Here is a 23,638-nt window from a genome sequence, read left to right as displayed (position 1 = left end):
TAATCTGGGGTACTTCTGTGGTACAAGTCTGTGCCTGAGCAGGGCACACCTGGTTCTCACAGTATCACTGCTGGGGAAGCAGGACTCTCTGAGCGAGGGAGAGAAAAGATTTCATAGAAAATCCTAGTCCATTCCCCTCCCCAGAATCTGGCTTTGCTCAGGAAACTGAGACAGCAGTCTAAGAGCTCAGCTACTCTCAGGTTTTCACTACGCTTTTCAAATTGTTTCTCTGTTGTGCTTTATACCTGCCTGCATCCTTATGGTCTGGTGCTCTCCCATGTCTATTTGCCACCACCCAGCAAGCAGTTGGGACAGTCAGCTGGCTTTGTTTGTTCATTGGTTCTGCTTCCCTCCCTTCCTGCTGATAGAAGTGCTCCCCTCCTTTGAACCCAGCAGGATCAGTGATACTTGTTGTATAGAGCTGGGTCCTCCCTGCCTGAGGTTTGGTGATGGCTCCATATAAGACTAACCAAATTCTGAGATGAGACTTAGAAATTTAGAGGCATGACTATGCATTTACTTGGCTTTTGTTTCGTTTTTGCTTTTCAGCCTTGCAGGTAAAGACATAACCATCCCTCACATCCTACCCCACTTTTAAAGCCTGACTTTAATGATACGTTATAAATGGAGTGTAGAGCTGATCTCTGATGAGATTTTTGCCATTACAGAGCAAGCAACACTGTTTCCCACTAGCTGCTTTTTTCAAAGCATGAGGCATTTTGTTGTCTCTTCCTGTTTTCCTTCTGTTGCCCATCCCTGCCACTGTGGACCAGTTAGGTACTTCCACAAATTCATTTGTCTTTGGGGTGGGGGGTGAGCTGATTATATGGCCTTTCACTCCAAACTAGTAACTGTCCATGCCATGGAAGACGCACATGGGCAGGGGGTTCTAGAAGTTTCCACAAATGACCTTTCTCCTCTTCACCATCAATCCTGATTATTATCATTGAAGGGAATTCAACTTACACATTTATTAAAGGAACAACTGGCTCTGAAGAGTGTTTGGAAAGATGCCCACATTATATTAGGTTTTAAAAAAATGCAAACTAGTTGGATCTCTTAAATTGCTTCTGTTTCTACCAGAAATATCTCAAGGTGAGGCTGGGTAACATCCATAAGGGTAAGAATAAGATTCTGTCTTTTTAATAGTGGCCTCTTAAGGGGTGTTTTTTTGTTTGTTTTTTTAATAATGAGAAAAGTATGACCAAAAAATTAAGATTAAAAAAAGGCAGGAAGTAATTCCTAATGCCAGGTGTTTTTTGCAAAACGCTGTTAACACACTGGCCTGCAGCCCCCGGTTAGGTTCTATTAAAAGAATGCGGTAGAAGTCCTGGCTTGGAAGTGAGGACATCCAAAATTGTTTCCTGGCTCTGCCCCCAAATTCCTGTGTCACTTAGTGTCCTCATCTGCTAAGTGAGGGTGCTGGATTGATTCCTAAGAGTTCTGATGTCCACCCTCTTAAGAGAATTCTTTTCTCGCTAGAGTCAGGAGAGGTTGGGGGTTGGGACAAGCGTTGGCTGGTGATGCAGACTTACTCATCAGGAAAGTCCCGCTGTAACAGTGGTAAGGGATTATGTCAGTTTATTTCCCTCTCCCAAAGACACAGCCCAGCCTTGGGCTTCCCCGACGGTGTCACAGTGCAAAGTTCTTCCTCCCCACCCTTGGGAGGTCAGCCTGGGGAGGTTAAGATGTGTACTGATGTCAGTTCATGAGTCCTTCCGCCTCTTGGGCAGGGGTGGGTTCTCACCAATAGAAATGGAGGTTTATGATAAAGAATTATACAGCAAACCTTTGCTCCCATTCCTGTCAGCAGTTATTTTAAAACCTTTCTGTTCTCTCACAGCTTCCTGCTCATATCCTTCGCTCTTGGTTGAGACAGTTGCCTCTTTACAAGAAAACAGATGTTATTAAGCACAAACACGTCATCTTCCTTCACCCTCCCTTTCACCAGTTACTTGCATCCCTGTTTGTCATCATGCTATTGTCCTTGAAGTGGGGGCCTTTATTCCCTGTGTGAGGTTAACTCCTTTCCTTGTTCTGCAACCTACCTTCTCACCTTCTATCCTTACTCTTGTTTAAAAATGCTAATAAGCTCCCAGTGTTTGAGTTTCCACCAAGTGCCACAAATCAATTAACCCTGTTTATAGCTCAGTTGATAAAGAATCTGCCTGCAATGCAGGAGACCTGGGTTCGATTCCTGGGTCGGGAAGATCCCCTGGAGAAGGAAATGGCAATCCACTCCAGTATTCTTGCCTGGAAAATCCCATGGACAGAGGAGCCTGGTGGGCTACAGTCCATGGGGTCGCAAGAGTCAGACACGACTTAGCAACTAAACCACCACTGCATAAAAGGATCACTTCTTCTGTTTAAATTGACGTTACTTAAGCTTAGAAATACTGGTCATTTGCTAATAAGTGGGGCCTATGGGATCTGAATTTGAGTTCATCGCCAAAGACTGACCTCAGCCACTCCTGATCTGTGGACTTCCCAGATCTGTCCTCCCCCTTGAGATCCACACTGGCTCCCAGATACAGGACAAGGTCCCAGAGACATCTCACACTTTGTAATTCATGTGTATGTTATCAGATCAAGTGTATAATATTGTATATTAATACATATATGGACTCTAGAAATTGGTACAGATGAACCTATTTACAAAGCAGAAATAGACACAGAGAGAAAAGGTATGGACACCAAGGTGGGAAAGGAGAAGTGGGATGAACTGGGAAGTTGGGACTGACATATATTCACTACTCTGTGTAAACCAGGTAACTAATGAGAACCTGCTGTACAGCGCTGGTAGCTCTTAACTCAGTCCTCTGTGGCAACCTGAATGGGAAGGAAGTCCAAAAAAGAGGGCATGTTATGTATAACTCAGCACTTCACTGTACAGCAGAAACTAACACAGCATGGTAAAGCAACTATACTCCAATAAAAAGCTGTTTTTAAAAAGACTGAATTATCCCCCTTGGTTGTCTTCTAAGCCACACCTCCCCCTATCCTGAGCTCCCTCCTCTCCGCTTGGTAAGTTGCTGCGTTGGTAATACCATGGCACTGCCATCCACCGTGGTCACTGCTGAGGATCTGTCACCCCTGTGTGCAGTTGGTCTCCCAAGTCGTGCCCGTATGTGCCCTGAATCCACCCTGTTGTCCATCACCACTGTCCTCATCTGGGTTATTAATGTTTCTTAACATTTTTGCTTCTCTCAGCTCGACTCCCTGGTTTCCATTACTACTCCCTGGAAATAGAAAGAAAGACACAGTCACAAGAGAGCTGGAAACCAAGCCCAAACATCTGTTGCCTCTGGGAGGGCTTGCCCTGAAATCTGTTACTGTAATTTGATGTAATTTTTCCTCGTTCCTTTTGTCACTGATGGTAAAATCTTTGACATAAACTGAAAACTGTCCCGTCACCTTTGTGGTGGCTTCTTCACTGCTTTTGTACTTTGCATCCTTGCTCATGTTCCTTTCCCCAGTGAAGCATTAATGTTTATTATTTGGTCATCTCTGGTCTTTGGAACATGAAGTTATTTCTGGATATTTATGAAGGGGGGGCGGAATACTGAGTTGTTCCCATCTATGCGATGCTGTTAGGTCCTGGGTAATTAACATACATGTATGTATTACTGGTAGAGATGGTTAGAATCATAAAAGGCAGTCTGCCACATAACTGAAGTTTTAAGTACACACGCCTTTCCAACCAGCCTTCCCCCTTTTGCAGTTTGTAATCTTATGAGTAACTGCACCAAAGGATGTGTTTTTCAATTAGGGGTTCTCCTGAGACAGACTGGATAGACCTTAAGAGATGTGGGTGCAGTCATTTCCCTGAAACCAAGCTCTTCATAAGGAGGCCTTGGCACCACCTTGCTGGTAAATTAACTGCCTAGTATCCCTGTGTGCTGAGGCTTATGGACACGTCCTGTGCTCCAGAACTACCTTGGAAGTGTGCAGGTGTGTGACAGGTGTTTCTGCTGTGGGACAAGTGTTTTCTCTCAACTTGTCTGCAACTCAGCATTTCTTCAAAGGAAAACTATTAACAGATAGCAATCTTTGTGTGCAGATTCAAGGGTCTTGATCCTGAAAGAACCTACCAGTCATTCTTTCTCTGCGTTTTGTTCCCTGCTGTGTCTGAAAGTGCCTGGTGTTCTCTCCTCGATGGCCTTGAACTCATTTCCCTTGCCAATACACACCATAATTTTGTCTCCTTCACTCCTCCATAGCAGTTGTTTGTTTTCTAACTTTTATTATCACATATCCCTTTTGGGGGGTACCCTTGACTTGAGGCCCACGTACAAGTCACCCTCAGAGGTTGGCAGATGAGAAGTGCAGAAGCAGATTTCGACGGGCAGTGATGACTTGGGCTGAGCACTTGCTTCATGTGCTCTCTGTCTTCACACTGACCGTATTTCCTCTTCATGTCCCCATTTTAAATATGAGAAGACCGATAAGAGACTGAGGTAGACAGAGGTCAGGCTGACTTTCCTGCAGGCACACAGCTAGCCAGGGAGTAGTAAAGCCAGCCAGTTGGGCAGTCCCTGAAGTGTATTTCCAGTTCGTGTCCCAGGATGATGGTGGGGTTGGGAGTGAGAATTAGCAGTCCCTTTGCTCCGCTAGGAGGGTTCACCAGTTGAAGCAAGAGTTGGAGAAAGACTTTTGGCATCAGATCTTTCCTACCAGAGAAATTACACTGTGTTAACCAGGTTAAACCATATGAGCACGTGTATTAGCTTCCTTTTGCTGCTGTAACAAATTCCCACAAATGCAGTGGCTTAAACAACACAACATTATTAGCTAATTCTGCAGGGTATGAGTATAACATGGGTCTCAGTGGGCTGAAATCAAGGGCTGAATTCCTTTCTGGAAGCTCAGGAGAATCCCTTTCCTTGTTCTTTGTCACCTGCATTCTTGGCTCCTGGCCCCCTTCCATCTACAATGGAAGACAACATATGTTCTGGGCATTAGGGTATGGATATTCAGGGGTATGGTGGGAGGCATTATTCTGCTTACTACCACATGCCACTGTTACAGGTTGGTAGGATGGAGCCACTGCCCCCAAACTGTCATCCTTGGTCTAGGTTGCTTCTAGCAACTTGGTGATCCTTCCTGTTCTTCTCACCCACAGTCTAGAACACTGCTTCCCCATGGATCCAGCCAGTCTGACGTGGTCTAAGGCTAATTTTTTTCCTATGGCCCAGGAATGTATTTCAGTTCTATCTCTTGATGGAAGGAAAAAGATATCCCATTAGGGCCCCTCTTTATCAGGAAAAGATGCTCACGTGGGCACCGCTCCAGATCTAGAGAAATCTGCAGGTGTCTTCCATTGATGGGCTCCATATGCTTGCTTCTGCTGCGCCTGCATCCATCTGTAATGTGACTTGTGTGAATCTGTGTGCTGGATGCTTTGTCTGTTCCCCCACTGATCCTCAGGGCAATAGTAGTAGTGCTTTGTAACAACTATTGTTTATCCCCAAACTCACATACTTGACATAAAAAAATGGGGGAGTTATTGCATCTGCCTGTTGGGATGTCACTACTGGAGATTTCTGTGACCATGTTTTCATATTTAAACAAGGGTGTAAGTGTATGTTATTAATACCTTATGAAGAAAGAACTCACAGAGGTTAAGTAATTTGCTCAAGGACACATGAAAAATCAGTAACAAGATTGAAATCCGTGTACAAAACTGAGGATGAGCCACTATCCTGTCTACAGAAGAGCTTTTCTTTTTTGACTAGAAATTAGGAGTGAACAGGCAGGGGAGGCCCATCAACACAGGCTCAATCAGGTCACAGTCCCCCCGGGGATGTCCCTTGCTTCTTGCAGACTTGTAGAACCTCTGACTTCTATTTAAAGTTCTCAGGAGGATAGGAGATATTAAAATTACATGTATTTTCATTTTAGAATTTCCCTTGGGTGTGTCCTTCAGTACCTTCACTTGTGATTGCATACCTCATTGTTCTTGATCTGAATTTCACTCAGCATAATCATGCCTCATTTTATGCAGTATCGGAGTATTGACAGTAATTTAAATTCAGATCATTACTTGAATGTATTGCTATCTGAGTTATGTAGAACACCATGACTACAGGGCAGGCTGTGTGAAGAGATGTTTCTTATCAGCATTTTCCTTCCTGGGATCTTAACAGTATAACCCTGAAACTATTAGACACATGGGTATTAAAGTCCCTGGGCCTTCCTGGGGCTACCCCTCCTGCAAGGCTGGGTGTTCTGAGCACCAACTACAGCTTCTCCTTGGTGCTGACTCCTGATTCAGCCTCCAGCTCAGACCTCAGTTCTGAGCTGCTGTGGGGAAGCTGGGCCTCAGGGCTGACTTAATCCTCGTAGCACTCTTACAAATGGGTGGTGAACAATACATTTTATAACTGGAAAATGAAGAATCAAAAAGATATAGTGGTTTTGCTATAAACTGTACAGGTGGAAGTTGGGGAGCTTTGTTTAAAGAGAAAAATGTAAAATGTTAAACTGTAGGCAGTTAACATCACGTGTTTATAGCATAACATAAAGAATTACTCCTTGGAAGGAAAGTTACGACCAACCTAAACAGCGTATTAAAAAGCAGAGACATTACTTTGCCAACAAAGGTCCATCTAGTCAAGGCTATGGTTGTTCCAATAGTCATGTAAGGGTGTGAGAGTTGGACTATAAGGAAAGCTGAGAGCCAAAGAATTGATGCTTTTGAACTATGGTGTTGGAGAAGACTCTTGAGAGACCCTTGGACTGCAAGGAGATCCAACCAGTCCATCCTAAAGGAGATCAGTCCTGGGGTGTTCATTGGAAGGACTGAAGCTGAAACTCCAGTACTTTGGCCACCTGATGCGAAGAGCTGACTCATTTGAAAAGACCCTGATGCGAAGAGCTGACTCATTTGAAAAGACCCTGATGCTGAGAAAGATTAAGGGCAGGAGGAGAAGGGGATGACAGAGGATGAGATGGTTGGATGGCATCACCGATTCGATGGACATGGGTTTGGGTGGACTCTGGGAGTTGGTGATGGACAGGGAGGCCTGGCGTGCTGTGGTCATAGGGTTGCAAAGAGTCGGACATGACTGAGTGACTGAAGTGAACTGAGCTGAAGAATAATACGTTATTGTTGCTTAGTCACCAAGTCAGGTCTGACTCGTTTGCGACCCTGTGGACTGTAGCCTGCCAGGCTCCTCTGTCCATGGTATTTCCCAGGCAAGAATACTGGAGTGGGTTGCCATTTCCTTCTCCAGGGGATCTTGCCAAGCCAGGGATCGAACCTGCATCTCATGCATCTTCTGCATTGGCAGAAGGATTCTTTACCACTGAGCCATCTGGGAAGCCCAATAATGATGTCTTAAGGTAAATGTTCAGAACAGAGAGAGGACTAATTAGGCGAAGAAGGGACGGAGAGAAAGAGGGACAGAATAGATAAGATGGGGTGTTACTGCATAGATGTCTGCTGGGACATAGCCCCTGCTGGGTTCTGTGGCCCTGTTTTCACACTTAATCATGGTTATAAATAGGATTATTGCTAATATTTGACTCACTGAAGGCTGAAACCAAGCCAAAGCTGGAATACGTGGCACCATTTTATTAGTAAGTTTTACAAAAAGAAAACAGCCTCTGTTTATATAGGCTGGAAGAGTCATTTGACCTGTTCTTCAACCCCATCTGGAATTGCTTGGGGTTAATTTAGCCTTTCCCTTAAGACTCATGTGATAAGGGGGTTGAGAGGAACATGAACTTTGATTTCATTCCTCCCAAGCTCTGAGGCCTAATCTCTGAGAGAGGTGGCTTTGATGCCAGCTGGTATCACTGTTGAATGTGTGATGGGGAGGAAGTGACAGGTTAACTGTGAGAGGTGGACATGCCAGCTGGGTAAACTGAACCAGAATGTTTCTCCATGCTGTTCTCTACCTTCCCGGTAGAAGTAGAAATGAAGTGATGTTCCTTCAGCTGTTGGTTTCCCATGCCCTGTTGCTACCCTGCTCTCCCCTCTCTAGGAAAATGAGGACTCTCTCTTTCCTATATTACTCATGAGTTCAAGTTTAGAACAGTGCAATGGATATAAAAAGTGCTTTATTCTGAAAACTTTGAGAGAGAAGTAGCTGGGTGACTTGGCACTGCGTTAATTTTGGACTCTCTTATGGACTCAAAAATGTTTTATCAGAACGTTAACTTTAGAACTTTCATGAGACTTCAGAATTAATTCTGGCAGGCAGACGCACAAGTTTAAGCAAGACAGCAGAGACAGGTGTTTCGAAATACAGAGCTGGATGAATGGCTGCTGTCTTCAATGGATCAAAGGCATGAAAAAATAAGGTTGAGGGTGGAGGGCAGGAGTTACTCTCAATTTAGTGACAGGGCAGTCAAGTGCAAAATTTAGATGTTAGACCTTGTTTGGAATATGAAACTAACCAAGCAACAGTTTTTAAAAAAAGAAAAAAGATTTTTTATTTTTTGAGGACGCCAGGGAAATTGGCAGATGGTCTATGTATTAGATAATACTTGGGAATTGTCATTTTTCTCAGTTGTGATAATGACATTGCCATGGAAAATAATCCATATATTTTGGTCCATCTGAAGTAGGGATAAAGTGACAAAGTCTGGGATTTGCAATAAATGAAGTAGGTTTGACGAAATTTAGGAAATTGTTGAATCTAAATATATATAAGCGGTTCACTATACAATCCTCTATATCTGAGATGATGGAAAATGTTCATAGTTGACTTCTTAAGTGTTTCACCTGGCCTCCTGAGCCCACAGTTGACTTTCACCTACTGTTCAGTGTGGTTATCCTGTCACAGTCACCAGACCTCAGATACTTTAACTCCTGTTGGGAAGCAGGTTGCTACCAACTCAGAGCCAGAAAAGCCAAGTACTATCAAGAAGCTCTCTCTCTTTTTTAAACAGTTTCTTTCAGCTTATCCAGAACTATTGATTCTAGAGTGAGGACCAAGATACTGACCTAGATACAACTGATTACCAGCTCTAAAGGGTGGAGAGGTAACTTTTTAAAAAAATAATCTTTTTTACTTTATTTTGTAGGACTACCAGAAGGCTTCAGACCTTCTATGATGGAAATCATTCCTGTGCCAGAGGAGTGTGCCATATTCCAATGGCTGAGCCATTCTGCCCTAAAACAAGAGAGGTTCGTAATCTTTCTGGAAGGTGCGCCAGAATAAATTATGAGGGCTTGGGGTGGCATCTACAGACAAATTAGTTGGCTAAGCATGTGGTCTCTCTTCCGCTCTCTAGTTTGATGCTTATGTAAGGTTTTAGGAAGAGTTGTTTCCCTTTGTTAATAATCCCTCCACTACTCTCAGTCATCTATAAGCTGAATCGCTCAAATTTGCAACCTGCCTTTTTTTTTTTTTAGTAAGTTTTGATTTTAGTGTCAGGATATCTGGATACCTTTTAAAATAATTTAGACAGCATAATTTGGAGTATACACTCTGGAACCAGATTTCTTAGGATCAGGTCTTTATTCTTCAACTTAATTGTTGCTTGTTTCTGGATCAGAACCTTGGACTCTGGTTTCCTCATTTATAAAATAAAGTAATGATAACATATTGATACCTCACAGGACTGTGAAGGATAAAAGAGTAACTTATAAAGTGCTTTGAATGATGCCTGTCAGTTATAAGACATCTAGTGACTGGTAACTGCTTTTATGAATTAAATGATTAATAATCTATAAATAGATTGGCATCATTTGCCTTTGAGCTGAGTTTGACTTTTCCTGTCCAGCCTCCTTTCCTCTCCAGGATTATAGTAAGATCTCAGGACTGTAGAGGCAACCCTTACAAAAGCCAGTGGTGGTATAAAGAAAGAAATCCTAGCCTTAGCTTTCAGAGAATAAAACTGGCTACCATGGTTCACAAGTCCATCCATGGTACTTTTCTTATAACCCCAAAATTTGAAAGTCAGATGCCACCTAGTAGGTCGAAAGTACTGTCAGAAGCAAACTGCCTAGTAAAATCTTACTTAGACAATACAAATAACTAAACATGTTACTCATTCAGATAATTTTAACATGTGATGTGAAACACAGATTTATGTTCAACCTTGCATAATCATGTAAAACTAGCCTCTTTACAGGCAAAGCTGCTGCTGCTGCTGCTAAGTCGCTTCAGTCGTGTCCGACTCTGCGACCCCAGAGACGGCAGCCCACCAGGCTCCCCTGTCCCTGGGATTCTCCAGGCAAGAACACTGGAGTGGGTTGCCATTTCCTTCTCCAATGCATGAAAGTGAAAAGTGAAAGTGAAGTCGCTCAGTCGTGTCCGACTCTTAGCAATCCCATGGACTGCAGCCTACCAGGCTCCTCCATCCTTGGGATTCTCCAGGCAAGAGTACTGGAGTGGGGTGCAGCTAGAGTGCCCTAAATAACCACACCCTGGTCTCAGAAATCTAGTCCAAAGCCAGGCGTTGAAGGGAGCTATTTCAGATATATCACTGCATGTTTATGCTTTGTGACTTCTGTGAAAGCACATTTTTAAGTAGGCGTTTAGATATACATTTGAGCCTTGAACAACGTGGGGCGTGGTTAGAGGCACTGACCCATCATGCAGTTGAAAATATGAGTATAAATTTACAGTTGGCCCTCCATATCTGGCAGTTCTGCATCCAAGGATTCAGCCAACCCACAGAGTGAACAGCATTGTAGCATGAATCTATTGTGAAAAAACATGTAAGAGTACACCACACAGTTCAAACCTGTGTTGTTCAAGGCTCAACTGTATATGTTCCTGGGTAGTTATCAGCAGAATATATCAGAATGATGTTGGTCTTAACCTCTGAAACACAGATCTGTCCACAAAATACATGTGCTCTCCAAGAGAACTTAGAAGTGTATAATAACATTTTTGTCCACTTCAGATTGGGAGAAGCTTGGAAGAAATAGACTAGTGAGAGAATATGCATGTTAATAGTAAATCTGAGGTATTGCCCCAGAGATTTGGGTACTAGGAGTAGAGGTGTGTAAGGGAAGTGCTAATGAGGTATTCAGAGTACATGTAAATGTGGTGGCTGAGTGATAGTTTCCAGTAATAAATACAGTTTGGCCTCTTTTGAGACTGAATTAATTCAGCTATTATTAGTCTAGCCAAGCTAAGGACCCTCACATAAAGATTAAGAGTGCTAGGGAAGGCAGTTTAAGAAAATGGGGAGGAGGGAAGAGGCCTTCACAATATTATTTTATTCTTATATACCCTAAAAGGGATTTTAAAAATACTATCCAAAAATGTAAAGAGTAGATGGTGTTGCCCCTCGGTAATCATCACTTAAACTTTCAGTATCCTTGTGATCTTTTGTGTACTGACGACAGATTGTCAAGATGAATTGTCCAGTGGCAAGCAAGGTACATAATGGTTGTACTGTATCTTATCATTTGCGTTAAATATGTGTGTGTGTGTATATAATGGGCTTCCCTGGTGTCTCAGTGGTAAAGAATCCACTTGCAATGCAGGAGACATGGGTTCAATCCCTGGGTCCAGAAGATCCCCTGGAGGAGGAAATGGCAACCCAATCCAGTATTCTTGCCTGGGAAATCTCATGGACAAAGGAGCCTGGCAGGCTACAGTTCATAGGGTCGCAAAGAGTCAGACATGACTGAGCCTCTGAGCGCTCACGCATGTGTATATAAAAGAGATAAATATGAAAATATTTATGTGTGTGGGCTGCTGTCTATGGGGTCGCACAGAGTCGGACACAACTGAAGTGACTTAGCAGTAGCAGTAGCGTGTTTCTGGAAAGCTGACCAAAGAACTAGGAACAGTGATTTCCCATGGGGAAACTGAAGCCCTTGTACACAGGCAGAAGAAATACTTGTCACAGAATAAGAACCTTTGTGCTGTTTACATTTTGTACCATGTGCAAGTATTACCTATTCAGAAAACTGTCACTTCTAGTCAAAAAGTAATCTGAAACAAATTTCTTCAAAAAGTCCTGACACATTAAAAAGACCTCTCAGGCTGGAGCTGTATTTCTGGCACCTTACAATGGCATTATCTGTTTGTGTGAGAGTGCCAAGTGCTGCTTCGGGTGGCAAGCCCTCAGGGTCTGCCACTGGCTGGGCCATGCCCATAGCCTCCACTTCCTCCTCCCCAGCGTGGCACCCACCCCAGGGTGATAGTGAAGACTTACATGCCATATGCCACTGGCTTTCGAGACTTGTGATCTTCCTTCACACATCTTTAGAAGCACTCTGAAGTTTGGCCAAGACAGACAGCTCAGTTATTTGGGACTTTTAAAGACATTTAATGAAGACAGGACTGGGCTGGTTATACCTTAATTTTGAAAGGGGGTGGGGACAGCAGGGGAAGGAGTGATTTAATAAGGCTTATTATTTATAACTTCTGCTCCTTAGGAAACAGTTTTGATTTAGCATAGTCTTATTTTCAGCATGTACAGGATAAATAAACATGCTGCTGCTGCTGCTAAGTCGCTTCAGTCGTGTCCGACTCTCTGTGACCCCAGAGACGGCAGCCCACCTGGCTCCCCTGTCCCTGGGATTCTCCAGGCAAGAACACTGGAGTGGGTTACCATTTCCTTCTCCAATGCATGAAAGTGAAAAGTGAAAGTGAAGTCGCTCAGTTGTGTCCGACTCCTAGCGACCCCATGGACTGCAGCCTACCAGGCTCCTCCGTCCGTGGGATTTTCCAGGCAAGAGTACTGGAGTGTGGTGCCATTGCCTTCTCCAAATAAACATGATGGAGCATCAACTAGTCATTGGCTAGGGCTTGTCATGGTTCTAAATTTAGAGTTGCCAAGGCTCTTACTAAAATTCTTTCTTCTATTGCCATAGGACAATGTTATTTTTAAGGAAATAGGTTAATTTGCCTGTGTGTTTCAGACATGTGCAGGCAAGACTTTGGCCTAAATTGGAGCTTTCTATTGACTTTGAGTCACTCCATTTTGTATACAGTAACCTAGGAACTTTGACCAATTACTTGGGAAATGTGTAAAAGCTGCCAGTGTTAATAATTTGAAGAGGACTTCCGTGGTGGTCCAGTGGTTAATAATCTACCTGCCAATGCAGGGAACATGGGTTCGATCCCTGGCCCGGGAGGATTCCACGTGTCGCGGTGCAGCTAAGGCTCTGCACCACAATGAGCGAGCCCGCGCTCTAGAGCTGGTGGGCTGCAACTACCGAAGCCTGCACGTCCTAGAGCCTGTGGGCCATAACAAGAGAACCCACCTCAATGAGAAGCCCAGGCACTGCATTTAGAGGAAGCCTGTGCACAGCAATCCAGACCCAGTGCAGCCAAAAGGATTAAAAAAAAATAATTAGAAGACCAGTTAAGCACTTATATATTGTGTTGGGCACTCCTTGCCATTTATTCGTTGGAAGTGTTGCCCAGTCGTGTCCAGCTCTTTGCAGTCCCAATGACTGTAGCCCACCAGGCTCCTCTGTCCATGGGATTCTTCAGACAAGAATACTGGAGTTGGTTGCCATTTCCTTCTCCAGGGGATCTTCCTAAGCCAGGAATTGAACCTGCTTCTTCTGCACTGCAGGCATTCTTTACTATCTGAGTCACCAGGGAAGTGGAAGTGTATTCCTTAGCTCATTTAATCTTCACAGTATCTATGAGTTATATTATTACTCCCATATCACTGATGAAAAAACTAGGACATAGGGAAGTGAATTCTTGTCAGTACTTTAATAGTTTAAAGGACTTTTTTTCAATTAAACAGGAATGTTTAAGCACAGAGTAAGAGAAAAATGAAATTAGATTAAATATACATTATTAGACACTAGAAAAAGTGATCAAACTTTTAAATAATGTTTCTAAACTCATATATGGCCTTGCCTCTAAAGGGTGCCAAGATAAGTTTATCTCTGGATAGAAGAAATCAGCATAGCTGCATTCTGTTTTTTATTGTATGTCTTTAGAGAGGCAGCAGGCAAAGAGATTATGAAAGTACCTTCTACTCCAGAAAAGCTTTCACAAAAGCCCTCAGGTTTTATATAGAAGAACAATGAGAATCGGTTTCTCAGGAGCTTGGAAACTTCACTCTGCACATCTCTGAGACGTGGATGAGGAGGGCGCCTTGTGTTGCTTTGAAGGTTAAGAGCTCAGACTCAAGCCCACATTCAGTCCATGATAATCTATTAAAGCAGCTAAAAAGTGAGATTAAAGCATGTAAACAAATGCCTGGTGTAAAGAAAAAGCCCAGTATTTGCTCTTATTGCTGTGAGCTAGAGGTTGGGTGGGACAGAGCGTTATGTAAATAGATGGGGAGCTAGGAAACTCCCTTCTGTGATCACCCAGGTTCTCTTTGAGGGCCTGCAGGTACTGGGTATTTATAGTAAGAATCTTTTAAAGTAGCAGGGAAGAAAAAATAAAGCTTAGCTTCTGTTTGTATGTTTTGAGTTTGGTTCTTTCTGTTCTAGGTCCTCATAGAGACTGCTAAGAAGTTAGGACTCCGGTGCCACTCAAAAGGGACAATGATCACCATTGAGGGACCTCGTTTCAGCTCCCGGGCAGAAAGCATCATGTTCCAGACCTGGGGGGCAGATGTTATCAACATGACCACAGTTCCAGAGGTGGTTCTTGCTAAGGAGGCGGGAATTTGCTACGCAAGTATCGCCATGGCGACAGATTATGATTGCTGGAAGGAGCATGAGGAAGCGGTAGGTGGAATTCTCTTTGGTACATGTATGGCCTGGGTTTCCAAGTGCCATGAGAGCCAGTGACAGAGTGTCTTAACTTTTTGTTTCTATTACATTAGTTCCAGAAAGTGCCTTTATACCAAGTTTTAAAGTCAGCTTTTGATACATTATCATTAGGTGTTACCAGATTTTTTTTCTGTAGTTCCCATTGGAAGAACAAAATCTTCATAGAGAATGAAAGGACACTTAGGCAAGGATCAACAGGGAAGAGTACATTGCAAACATGTAGGTGTGTTGGGAATCTTACTGAGACTCAGCTCTTACATTACAGATAAAGACTCTTGGTTATAAGTTCTTTATGCTCCTGTTTATTATGTAGCGGGGAAACCTATTAATGTACCTTTCCTGGTAAGAGGATTCTGTATTCATGTCTAACCTGCCATGGATGGGTACTGTGCTTGGTATAAAAATACAATAGCAGACAGACAAGTCCATAAGGAGCTAACATTTTGGGTTTTGAAGGAACTGGGTAGAGGTCAAACAAACCAGTGTGAGAAGGCTCGGGGTTATATAGAAATAATGTGGTAGGATACAGAAGTACGTATCGAATGGGCCCAACCAAATACTTGACATCCAGGAAGCCTGGCTTAAGTGTGATGGGAAAGAGGGCCATGCTGGAGAGGTGAGGAGGGGGAAGAGGGAGGCAGGGCCGTGTAGACTATGTAAGGATTTCAGATGGGAGGTCAGTGAGGGTTTTGAAGCAGAAAAAAACATCAAGATCCAGCTGGTATTTGAGGATAATGGGCCACTGAGGTCAGGCTTCCAAAACAAATATGTCCTTTGTGGAAAACTTCAAAACATCTACAAAAGTAGAGTTTAGTGTAATGAACACCCCAGGTGCCCATCACCCAGCTTTCCACAATCATCAGCCGTGCCAACTCTTGACTTACTTATATGCCCCTATTCAGTTTTCTGCCCCCTACCCTTATGATTTTGAAGTAAATTTTTCTAAAAGACCTCTCTTTTAAAAATAATTTTTTTAAAACCACACCATCACTGTTGTACAAAAAAATTAGTGATATTAATTCTTTAAAATCAAATGTCCAGACTTGTCACATTTTCCCTCCTGTCTCATCATTTTTAACTGTTCAAATCAGGATCCCTTATAATCCACACATTGTATTTGAATGATAAGCCTCTTAAATCTTTAACCTAATATTCTCCTCCCTTTTCATTGCTTGCATTTTACTTGAAGAAACCAGATCATTTGTCTTGTCATTTATCTCATCTTAAAAAGAGAAAAGGACAAAACTGCAGCCAAGAAATTTTGAAGGAAGGAGTATGGCAGTGGCTGTTCTGGAGACATTTAGGGGAGGTGACATCTTCTCTAGGGGGACTGTAGCACCATCTCAGAGCTGCTTGTTTCACCATCCAGTTGCATGTAAAACAGGCTAAGATATTCTAGCTGCCTCTCCATCCATGGGTATGGAGTTTAGGTCATGGATGAACACAGATTCTTTGAGGATGTTTGTTAGTTAAGAGATTTGCAAATCCTGACCCAATGTAGTCTCTGACTTGGCAGCTTTGGTCACCTCAGTGGCAGCTCTGCCTCATGATGTTGAGAAGTTGCTTCCAATTAATAGGAGACTCCAGCCTCTGCCACTCCCCGAGAGTAGACTGCTTCCTGCCTGTGGCTTTCTGCGTGGTTTCATAACATTTGTCTCCTTTGCAGAGCTAATGGTGCTTTCATTTAGTAGGCCACATGAGGTTTGGAAAACAGTCAACTGGAGCTACTTCAGTTAAAAGCAAAAAAACTAAGCTCTGTGTAAGTGGTAAGGCATGAAAGCAAATAATGTTAAATCCCACAAGGAAAGCATAGACAAAGATGGCATCATCTCAGTCAGCTATGTGTGTCATTGTGCTTTAAACCAGATGTGCAGCCTGGCACAGAAAAAGGTTCTAGAGTTGCCTAACCCCTTCTTCAAATTCCCATTGTTCTTTTTACTTGTAATATTGGGTGACTTCTTTAACCCTTCCACATGAGTGGGGGGTGTTAATTACATTTCTGACCTTGTAGGATTACTGGAAGAATTAAACATGATAAATACGGAGCCAATAGTATAGTACTAGGGCTTCCCAGGTGGCACTAATGATAAAGAACCCGCCTGCCAATGCAGGAGATATGAGACACAGGTTCGATTCCTTGGTCAAGAATGTCCCCTGGAGGAGGGTATGGCAACCCACTCCAATATTCTGGCCTGGAGAATCCCACAGACAGTGGAGCCTGGTGGACCACAGTCCATAGGGTCGCACAGAGTTGGACACGACTGAAGTGACTTAGCACGCACAGTATAGTACTGGCCCCTAAGAGGGTCGTAGTCAGATGATAGGTGTGATGGAATGGTGGAGGGATGTAGTTTCCGAAGAAAACTCTGGAGATTTAAGCTGGATGTTGAGTGAGAATTTATTGTGAGAAAGCAGAAAGGACTTTCTGGGTGGAGCACAGCAGCAAAAACACAGAGGAAAAGGAGGTCAGAATCTGTATAGAAATAGCAGCCACAAAGAATGAGGAAAAGAGTAAAATATAAGGCAAATCTCTTGGTTGTTTCACGACGCTGCAGTTGACGTTGCCTACCTGGCAGGCACCCAGCTGGCTGCCTCCTTCTGCTGTGATCCCTCCCACAGTGATGGCACTCCTCTCTGCTACGGTGCTTATCATTTTGTTGTAAACACATCTCCATATTGTGGGAGGGGTCTAGGAAGGAATAGGAAGGTATAATCATGGTGCCCCTGAATCTTGGGTTTCTTCTAAGCATAGTTAAGCATGACAAGTACTCTTTCTGGTCATCTGTCTTATACTTAACTTCCTTCAGCTTCCTTAGGAAGCAGTTTCAGTCATACACAGAAGCAATGGGGTAAGCTTCCGTGAATGCAACTTCAGTCATAAACATAACAATTTTAAGCCAACCATGTTTCATCTACATGCTGATCCATGAACTTATCTGTGAACATTTTAGGAGACATCTAACATAACCACATTGCTGTTATCACAGTCCAACAATAATTCCTTAATATATCCAGGCAAAGTTCAATTTTCTAGTTATCTCAAGTAGCGTAAGTGATTTTTTGCTTCCAGGTGTTCTTAAAAGAAACCAGGTCATTTGTCCTATAGAGTTTCCCACAGTCTGATTACTGAAATCATCTCCTTAGGATGGTTTATCCAATTTCGCAGTGTTCTATATTTTCTGTAAATTGGCAGCAGGATCCAGAGATTTGATCTAATTCTGACATCATAATCCACAAGGAAGCTCATGAAAGTGGACTGTTTGTTTGGTTTGGGTTTCTGGTTTTGTGATGTTAACAGCCCATCCATTAATTCACTGGGACTATAAAAATGGTGATGCTTTGATTCCATTATTTTTATTAAAGACTTCTCTAAAGGGAAGTGTTCTTATCTTCTGATTTATCCAGTATAGCAACAGTTTTAAAACTGGAATCCATTCTGTGGACATGAGAAGAGCCACAAGCTTTCTAGGCCATGCCAACACATTATACAACTGAAAAGGTTTCTCAGACACCATGTTGAAAACTAGTTGTGCTTTTCAGAGATGTCATTGGATTTCTCTATGACCTCTCCCCTAATAAATGCAGAACTTGGGTTCAAGTTCTTGGGAGTAAACTGACTTCAACAGATCAAGTAGGAACTCAGAAAAAAATGTTCTGTGAAAAGCAGTGGAATTTTAAATTGCTGGTAATGTCCTGTGCTGTTGTTTTTCTAGGTTTCAGTGGACCGGGTCTTAAAGACCCTGAAAGAAAATGCCAATAAAGCCAAAAGCTTACTTCTCACTACCATACCTCAGATAGGATCCATGGAATGGTCAGAAACCCTCCATAACATGAAGGTAAGTATCCTCTCCATCTACAAGCAGACACTTCCATAGACTCTCAGCTGCCCGTTTCTCTAATTTGCATTGGACCCTTGGTCCATCTGTTCATGCATTTTATACTAGACTAGATGTTTTCTACATATTTTCATGTCATTTACTAGCATACTAACCATAAATGGAAGAGAGATATATTCTGGCTGGTAATGCAAGAGCACTAAAAGTTGAGGTGAAGGAGTTTTATTATCTAGTCTATCAGGTTCTTGACACTGTCCTGCTTTGCAGTGTATCCGTAAATTTTACTTCAGAAGATTGGTAGTGTTTGCTCTGTACACGTATTATACTGCAGACAAGGCTGTTTTCTCTTTGGCTGCTGCTGCTAAGTCACTTCAGTCGTGTCCGACTCTGTGCGACCCCATAGACGGCAGCCCACCAGGCTCCCCCGTCCCTGGGATTCTCCAGGCAAGAACACTGGAGTGGGTTGCCATTTCCTTCTCCAGTGCATGAAAGTGAGAAGTGAAAGTGAAATCGCTCAGTTGTGTTCGACTCTTAGCGACTCCATGGACTGCAGCCCACCAGGCTCCTCGGTCCGTGGGCAGATCTATGCTAAGTACTGGCAGCCTTTAAAGCCAAAACACTGGCATACAATACCAAAATGGTGCCAGGGACTGTTTACTTATAGTTAATGTTGCATCAGACAAATTAAGATAGTAATAAACATGTGGAGGGTTGCAGATTGGTAGCTTTTCAACTCTAGTATTAATTCCCAGAATATGATTTGAACTGATTGCTGAGCTCAGATGTGTGGTTTTTATCTGGACCTCTTGTGTCTCTTGATTAACCACCTTAGATAAGGGGTTGGCTGAAATTGATCAGATGTTACATTCACCTAGTATCCAAAGAGGGTAGCCAGCATATCCAAAGGTCTCCTAGAATACATCTCTACTCTTAGGTGTTAGAGTTGAGAGAGGATTTGAAAAGTTGATAAAAGCCCCTCTCAACCTGAATAACCACCGAGGAACCCTGGAATGACAGCCATTGTTTTAGTGTGATGACAATACTGTGGTAGTAAATGACTGCCGACTGCTGGGCATGGAGGAGCCATGATTTGTAGTTTGCTGACTGCCATAGTATAAAATGCTCTTGCACAGCCCATTTCAAGCTATCAACATGAAGCCACCGGTAAGCTGGGAAGTGATATACATAATGAGTTTTTACAAAGCTGGTACAAGCAGGCTCCAGAAAACCAGTGTAAAATGTCTCTCAGCCTTGAGGACTGGCAAAACCAGGAATACTGGCATTTTGTACTCTGTCTTCCCTGCTGCTGCTGCTGCTAAGTCGCTTCAGTCTTGTCCGACTCTGTGCGACCCCATAGACGGCAGCCCACCAGGCTCCCTCATCCCTGGGATTCTCCAGGCAAGAACACCGGAGTGGGTTGCCATTTCCTTCTCCAATTCATGAAAGTGAAAAGAGAAAGTGAAGTCGCTCAGTTGTGTCCGACTCTTTGTGACCCCATGGACTGCAGCCCACCAGGCTCCTCCGTCCATGGGATTTTCCAGGCAAGAGTACTGTCTTCCCTACTAGATTTTAAATCCATAAGGAACAGGAAACACATCTGTTGGTTTCAGCCTATCTACTCAGGAGATAAATGTTCTTTAATGATAGGTCCTTTCCCTCATGAATTATTTCATCATAATTGAAATATAGGCAACTCTTTTTATATGGATGAAGAAAAAGGGAACAGAAAATCAGTTCTAGGAATTGGAGAATGTCACTTTAAACTAGAAACAGTTGGTGAAACGTAATGAGTGTAATGCGATTGAACAGTATGACTTTGGCTTATCAAAACAAACACACTGTTGACTGGCAGGAAATGTGATTCATTCTTTTGGTACTGCTGAGGCTGTTACCTGCTGGATGGGATGGTGAGGTTTGGGGTTTGGGTTTTTTTGGGGTTTGGGTTTTTTTTGGTTTTTTGTTTTTTTAAGGTTTCTGATCCTTGGTCAGAATTTTACTAAGCCAATTTGACCATAGCCCCTTGAACTTTCAAAGATAATTTGTCAAGGAATAAATTTATTATTTCAGCTTCATTTTTAAGTAAAAATATTTGGATAGTAGATTGGTGTTCTCTATTCCTTCTGTGAAGCTTCTGAAAGTGTGTGTAAAACGGCATTTTTTTTAAACGGGTTAATATGTGTAGAAGAGAGAAAATGAAGAATTGCTACTCTTGACAAAATTGAGAATCATAGCCTCCATTCTGTAACATATAAGGAATACCACACTAATAATCCCTTATTCCAAGGCAGTATTTTCAGCTCTCTGAATACTGAAGTGTGTATCATTAATTCACTAATTCATTTCAGAATCACTTAGTGAGCACCAACTATATGTCAAGCTATGGTTTACACAGATATGTAAGACGCTGTTATGGAGAAGCTCCTAGTCTATTTGGAGATACTCGCATATTAAAATTTCAATGACATTTTTCAGTGGAATAAGACAAAGGCTAGGGGTTGGTGTAAAAATATGTCCCAGTGGATGTAAAGGGGCAGGGGTGGAGATAAGTGAGAATCAGAACAGTCCTCTGAGATAAACATTCTAAACCTCACTTTACATGAAAGGAGAATAAAGAACGAACAGTTAAAAAAGATTTATGCCCAAAACTCCATATGTGGTTAGTGATTATTAAACTTTCAGTGAACATGAGAATTTTCTGGAGAGTTTATCAAGTATATATCCCATGAGTCCTCACTCTATAAAAATCAAAGTGAAAATAAGCACTCCAGGTGATTATCATGCCCCCAAGCATGAGAATTCCCTGCCTGTACTAATTGTTTGATTAATCATAATCTGTGCCTACTTCCTTTCAGAAAATGGCCCAGTTTTCTGTTTTGTTACCAAGACATTAAAACAGCATGGCTGCCCAGGAGACTTCGAAATTCCAGTCCTTTTGGGAATTCCTGCTTGAGAAAACAGAAAAGATATGCAGCTTTCATGCCCTTGCTCCCCAAGGAAGAAGTGATAAGACATTGCACTCATCAGAGATGCCTTCTCAAAGACTTGGACTGCTTCAAATAATTGAAGGAAAGCAAATTACACTTCCAGAAAAGAAAAAAAAGAAGACACCTTTCACCATTCCCCTATTAAATTTGTAACAATAAAGGTAGTCAGTAATATTCCTGTGCTGCCAAGGAATTTGAAGAAGAAAAGCTCTTAGACTATTTACTGGTGTGACTGTAAGTTGGTATAGTCTTTTTTGAGGGCAGTTTGGTAAAATGTATCAAAGGCTTAAAAAATACTCTTTGTGCTGGTTAAACTCCTAGGAATTTATCTTTAAGGAATTATCAGAGATACATATAAATAATTATGAATAAAGAAGGATGTATAACATAGTTATCATAGCAAATATTCAAAACAATCTGAATATCTAACAAATGGAGGTAAATCATGGTCAAGCTCTTAATTAGACTGTGAAGCAGCCAACTGAACATCATAGCTTCACATAATGTACAAAAGACATTGTTGCTGTATAATATGGAATGAGGATATGTAAGCATTTTACAATACTGATTTTGTTTTAAAATTCTACATAGTTATGTACAAAGAATAGAAAGAAATATATGCAGTCTTCTGTTATTGTATTTGGGAAGAGGGATACTGGATAATTTTTTATTTTATTTTTTCCATTTCTTCACATTTTTCTACAATGAATATAATCGAATAGTGAAGTTTTAGAAATAAAAATGGGATTAGAAAGATCCAGTTCTTGAAAACCCACTGTTTTTGGTAATGCAACAGAAGTTAAAATGGCACTGCTAAGAGGAGTTCTGTTTGAGTTCCATCTTTATATTGTTAAAAAGGCCATTAATGACTGTATGGTTAGAACAGTATTTGGATTTGCAACAATGTGAGAAAAGCTGAGTGTTTAATATGGAGCTAATCTTAAATTATTTAAGAGACCATATACACACATTATAGTGTGTGAGATATTTTTAAAACTGGTATTTGACTTTTTGTTTCTACACCTTTTCATGATTTGATGAATTATTTTACATGAGTTGAGTTTTTTTAAATAAAAAAGTGGAAGCTTCTTACTGTTTTTTATTCTTAATTTTAAAGGAATGTGGTTTGTTTTCTTATCAGAGAGAGATCATTTTTCCCTCAGAATTACTCCTCACTGTAGTCTGTTACTCAGTCCTTTAGTAATGTATATCTCTTGGCTGTTTAAAGAGAATGTAGAATGAATGTGTTTATGTCTAAGGAATTGTCTTCAAGATAATGAGCTGCTAACTGTAAATAATAAACCAGTTACCCTTCAGCGTTAATACAGAGCTGTCTGGGTTACATGTAAGTATGGCTCTTGGACTCTGATGCAGCATTTCAGCTCTGTGCATGAGACAGCCACAGAGGACGTGATGAATCTGAACCCAGGGTTCTCTGGCTCTGTACACCATGATTGTTTTCACTACCCTGTAATATATGCTATGCCTTACTATCCTTCTTTCTTGGTAGACATCTGAGGATGTCAAGGCCGAAATGTAGGCATTATTCTTGTTCCTTCAAAAGTACGGTGGTTTCCAAATTCCGTTCAGTTCAGTTCAATCATTCAGTTGTGTCCGACTCTTTGTGACCCCATGGACTGCAGCACGCCAGGTCTCCCTGTCCATCACCAACTCCCGGAGTTTACTCAAACTCATGTCCATTGAGTCAGTGATGCCATCCAACCATCTCATCCTCTGTCATCCCCTTCTCCTCCCACCTTAAATCTTTTCCAGCATCAGGCTCTTTTCAAATGAGTCAGTTCTTTGCATCACATGGCCAAAGGATTGGAGTTCCAGCTTCAGCACCAGTCCTTCAAATGAATATTCAGGACTGATTTCCTTTAGGATGGACTGGTTGGATCTTCTTGCAGTCCACGGGACTCTCAAGAATCTTCTCCAACACTACAGTTCAAAACATGAATTCTTCCACAGTCAGCTTTTTTTACAGTCCAACTGTTACATCCATACATGACTACTGGAAAAACCATACCCTTGACTAGACGGACCTTTGTTGGCAAAGTAATGTCTCTGCTTTTGAATATGCTAAGTTGGTCATAACTTTCCTTCCAAGGAGCAAGCGTCTTTTAATTTCATGGCTGCAGTCACCATCTACA

The 23,638-nt window shown here is 42.1% G+C and overlaps 1 protein-coding gene across 1 annotated transcript in view; it reads left to right on the top strand.

Moving 5' to 3' along the window:
- The window catches only part of MTAP (methylthioadenosine phosphorylase), a 46,981-nt gene extending 24,173 nt beyond the window's left edge, over nucleotides 1-22,808 (top strand). The window contains exons 5-8 of the mRNA XM_027549125.1: nucleotides 9,034-9,136; nucleotides 14,381-14,620; nucleotides 18,379-18,501; nucleotides 21,354-22,808. Coding sequence (XP_027404926.1) covers nucleotides 9,034-9,136; nucleotides 14,381-14,620; nucleotides 18,379-18,501; nucleotides 21,354-21,392 — 505 coding nt within the window. The 3' untranslated portion in view covers nucleotides 21,393-22,808. The remainder of the gene's footprint in view (nucleotides 1-9,033; nucleotides 9,137-14,380; nucleotides 14,621-18,378; nucleotides 18,502-21,353) is intronic.
- Nucleotides 22,809-23,638: the final 830 nt, after the last annotated feature.

This window comes from Bos indicus x Bos taurus, chromosome 8 (assembly GCF_003369695.1).
Source record: "Bos indicus x Bos taurus breed Angus x Brahman F1 hybrid chromosome 8, Bos_hybrid_MaternalHap_v2.0, whole genome shotgun sequence".
NCBI classification, from domain to species: Eukaryota; Metazoa; Chordata; class Mammalia; order Artiodactyla; family Bovidae; genus Bos; species Bos indicus x Bos taurus.
The sequence above is the reverse complement of the archived record's forward strand: the minus strand, read 5'-3'. Positions and strand labels throughout refer to the sequence as shown.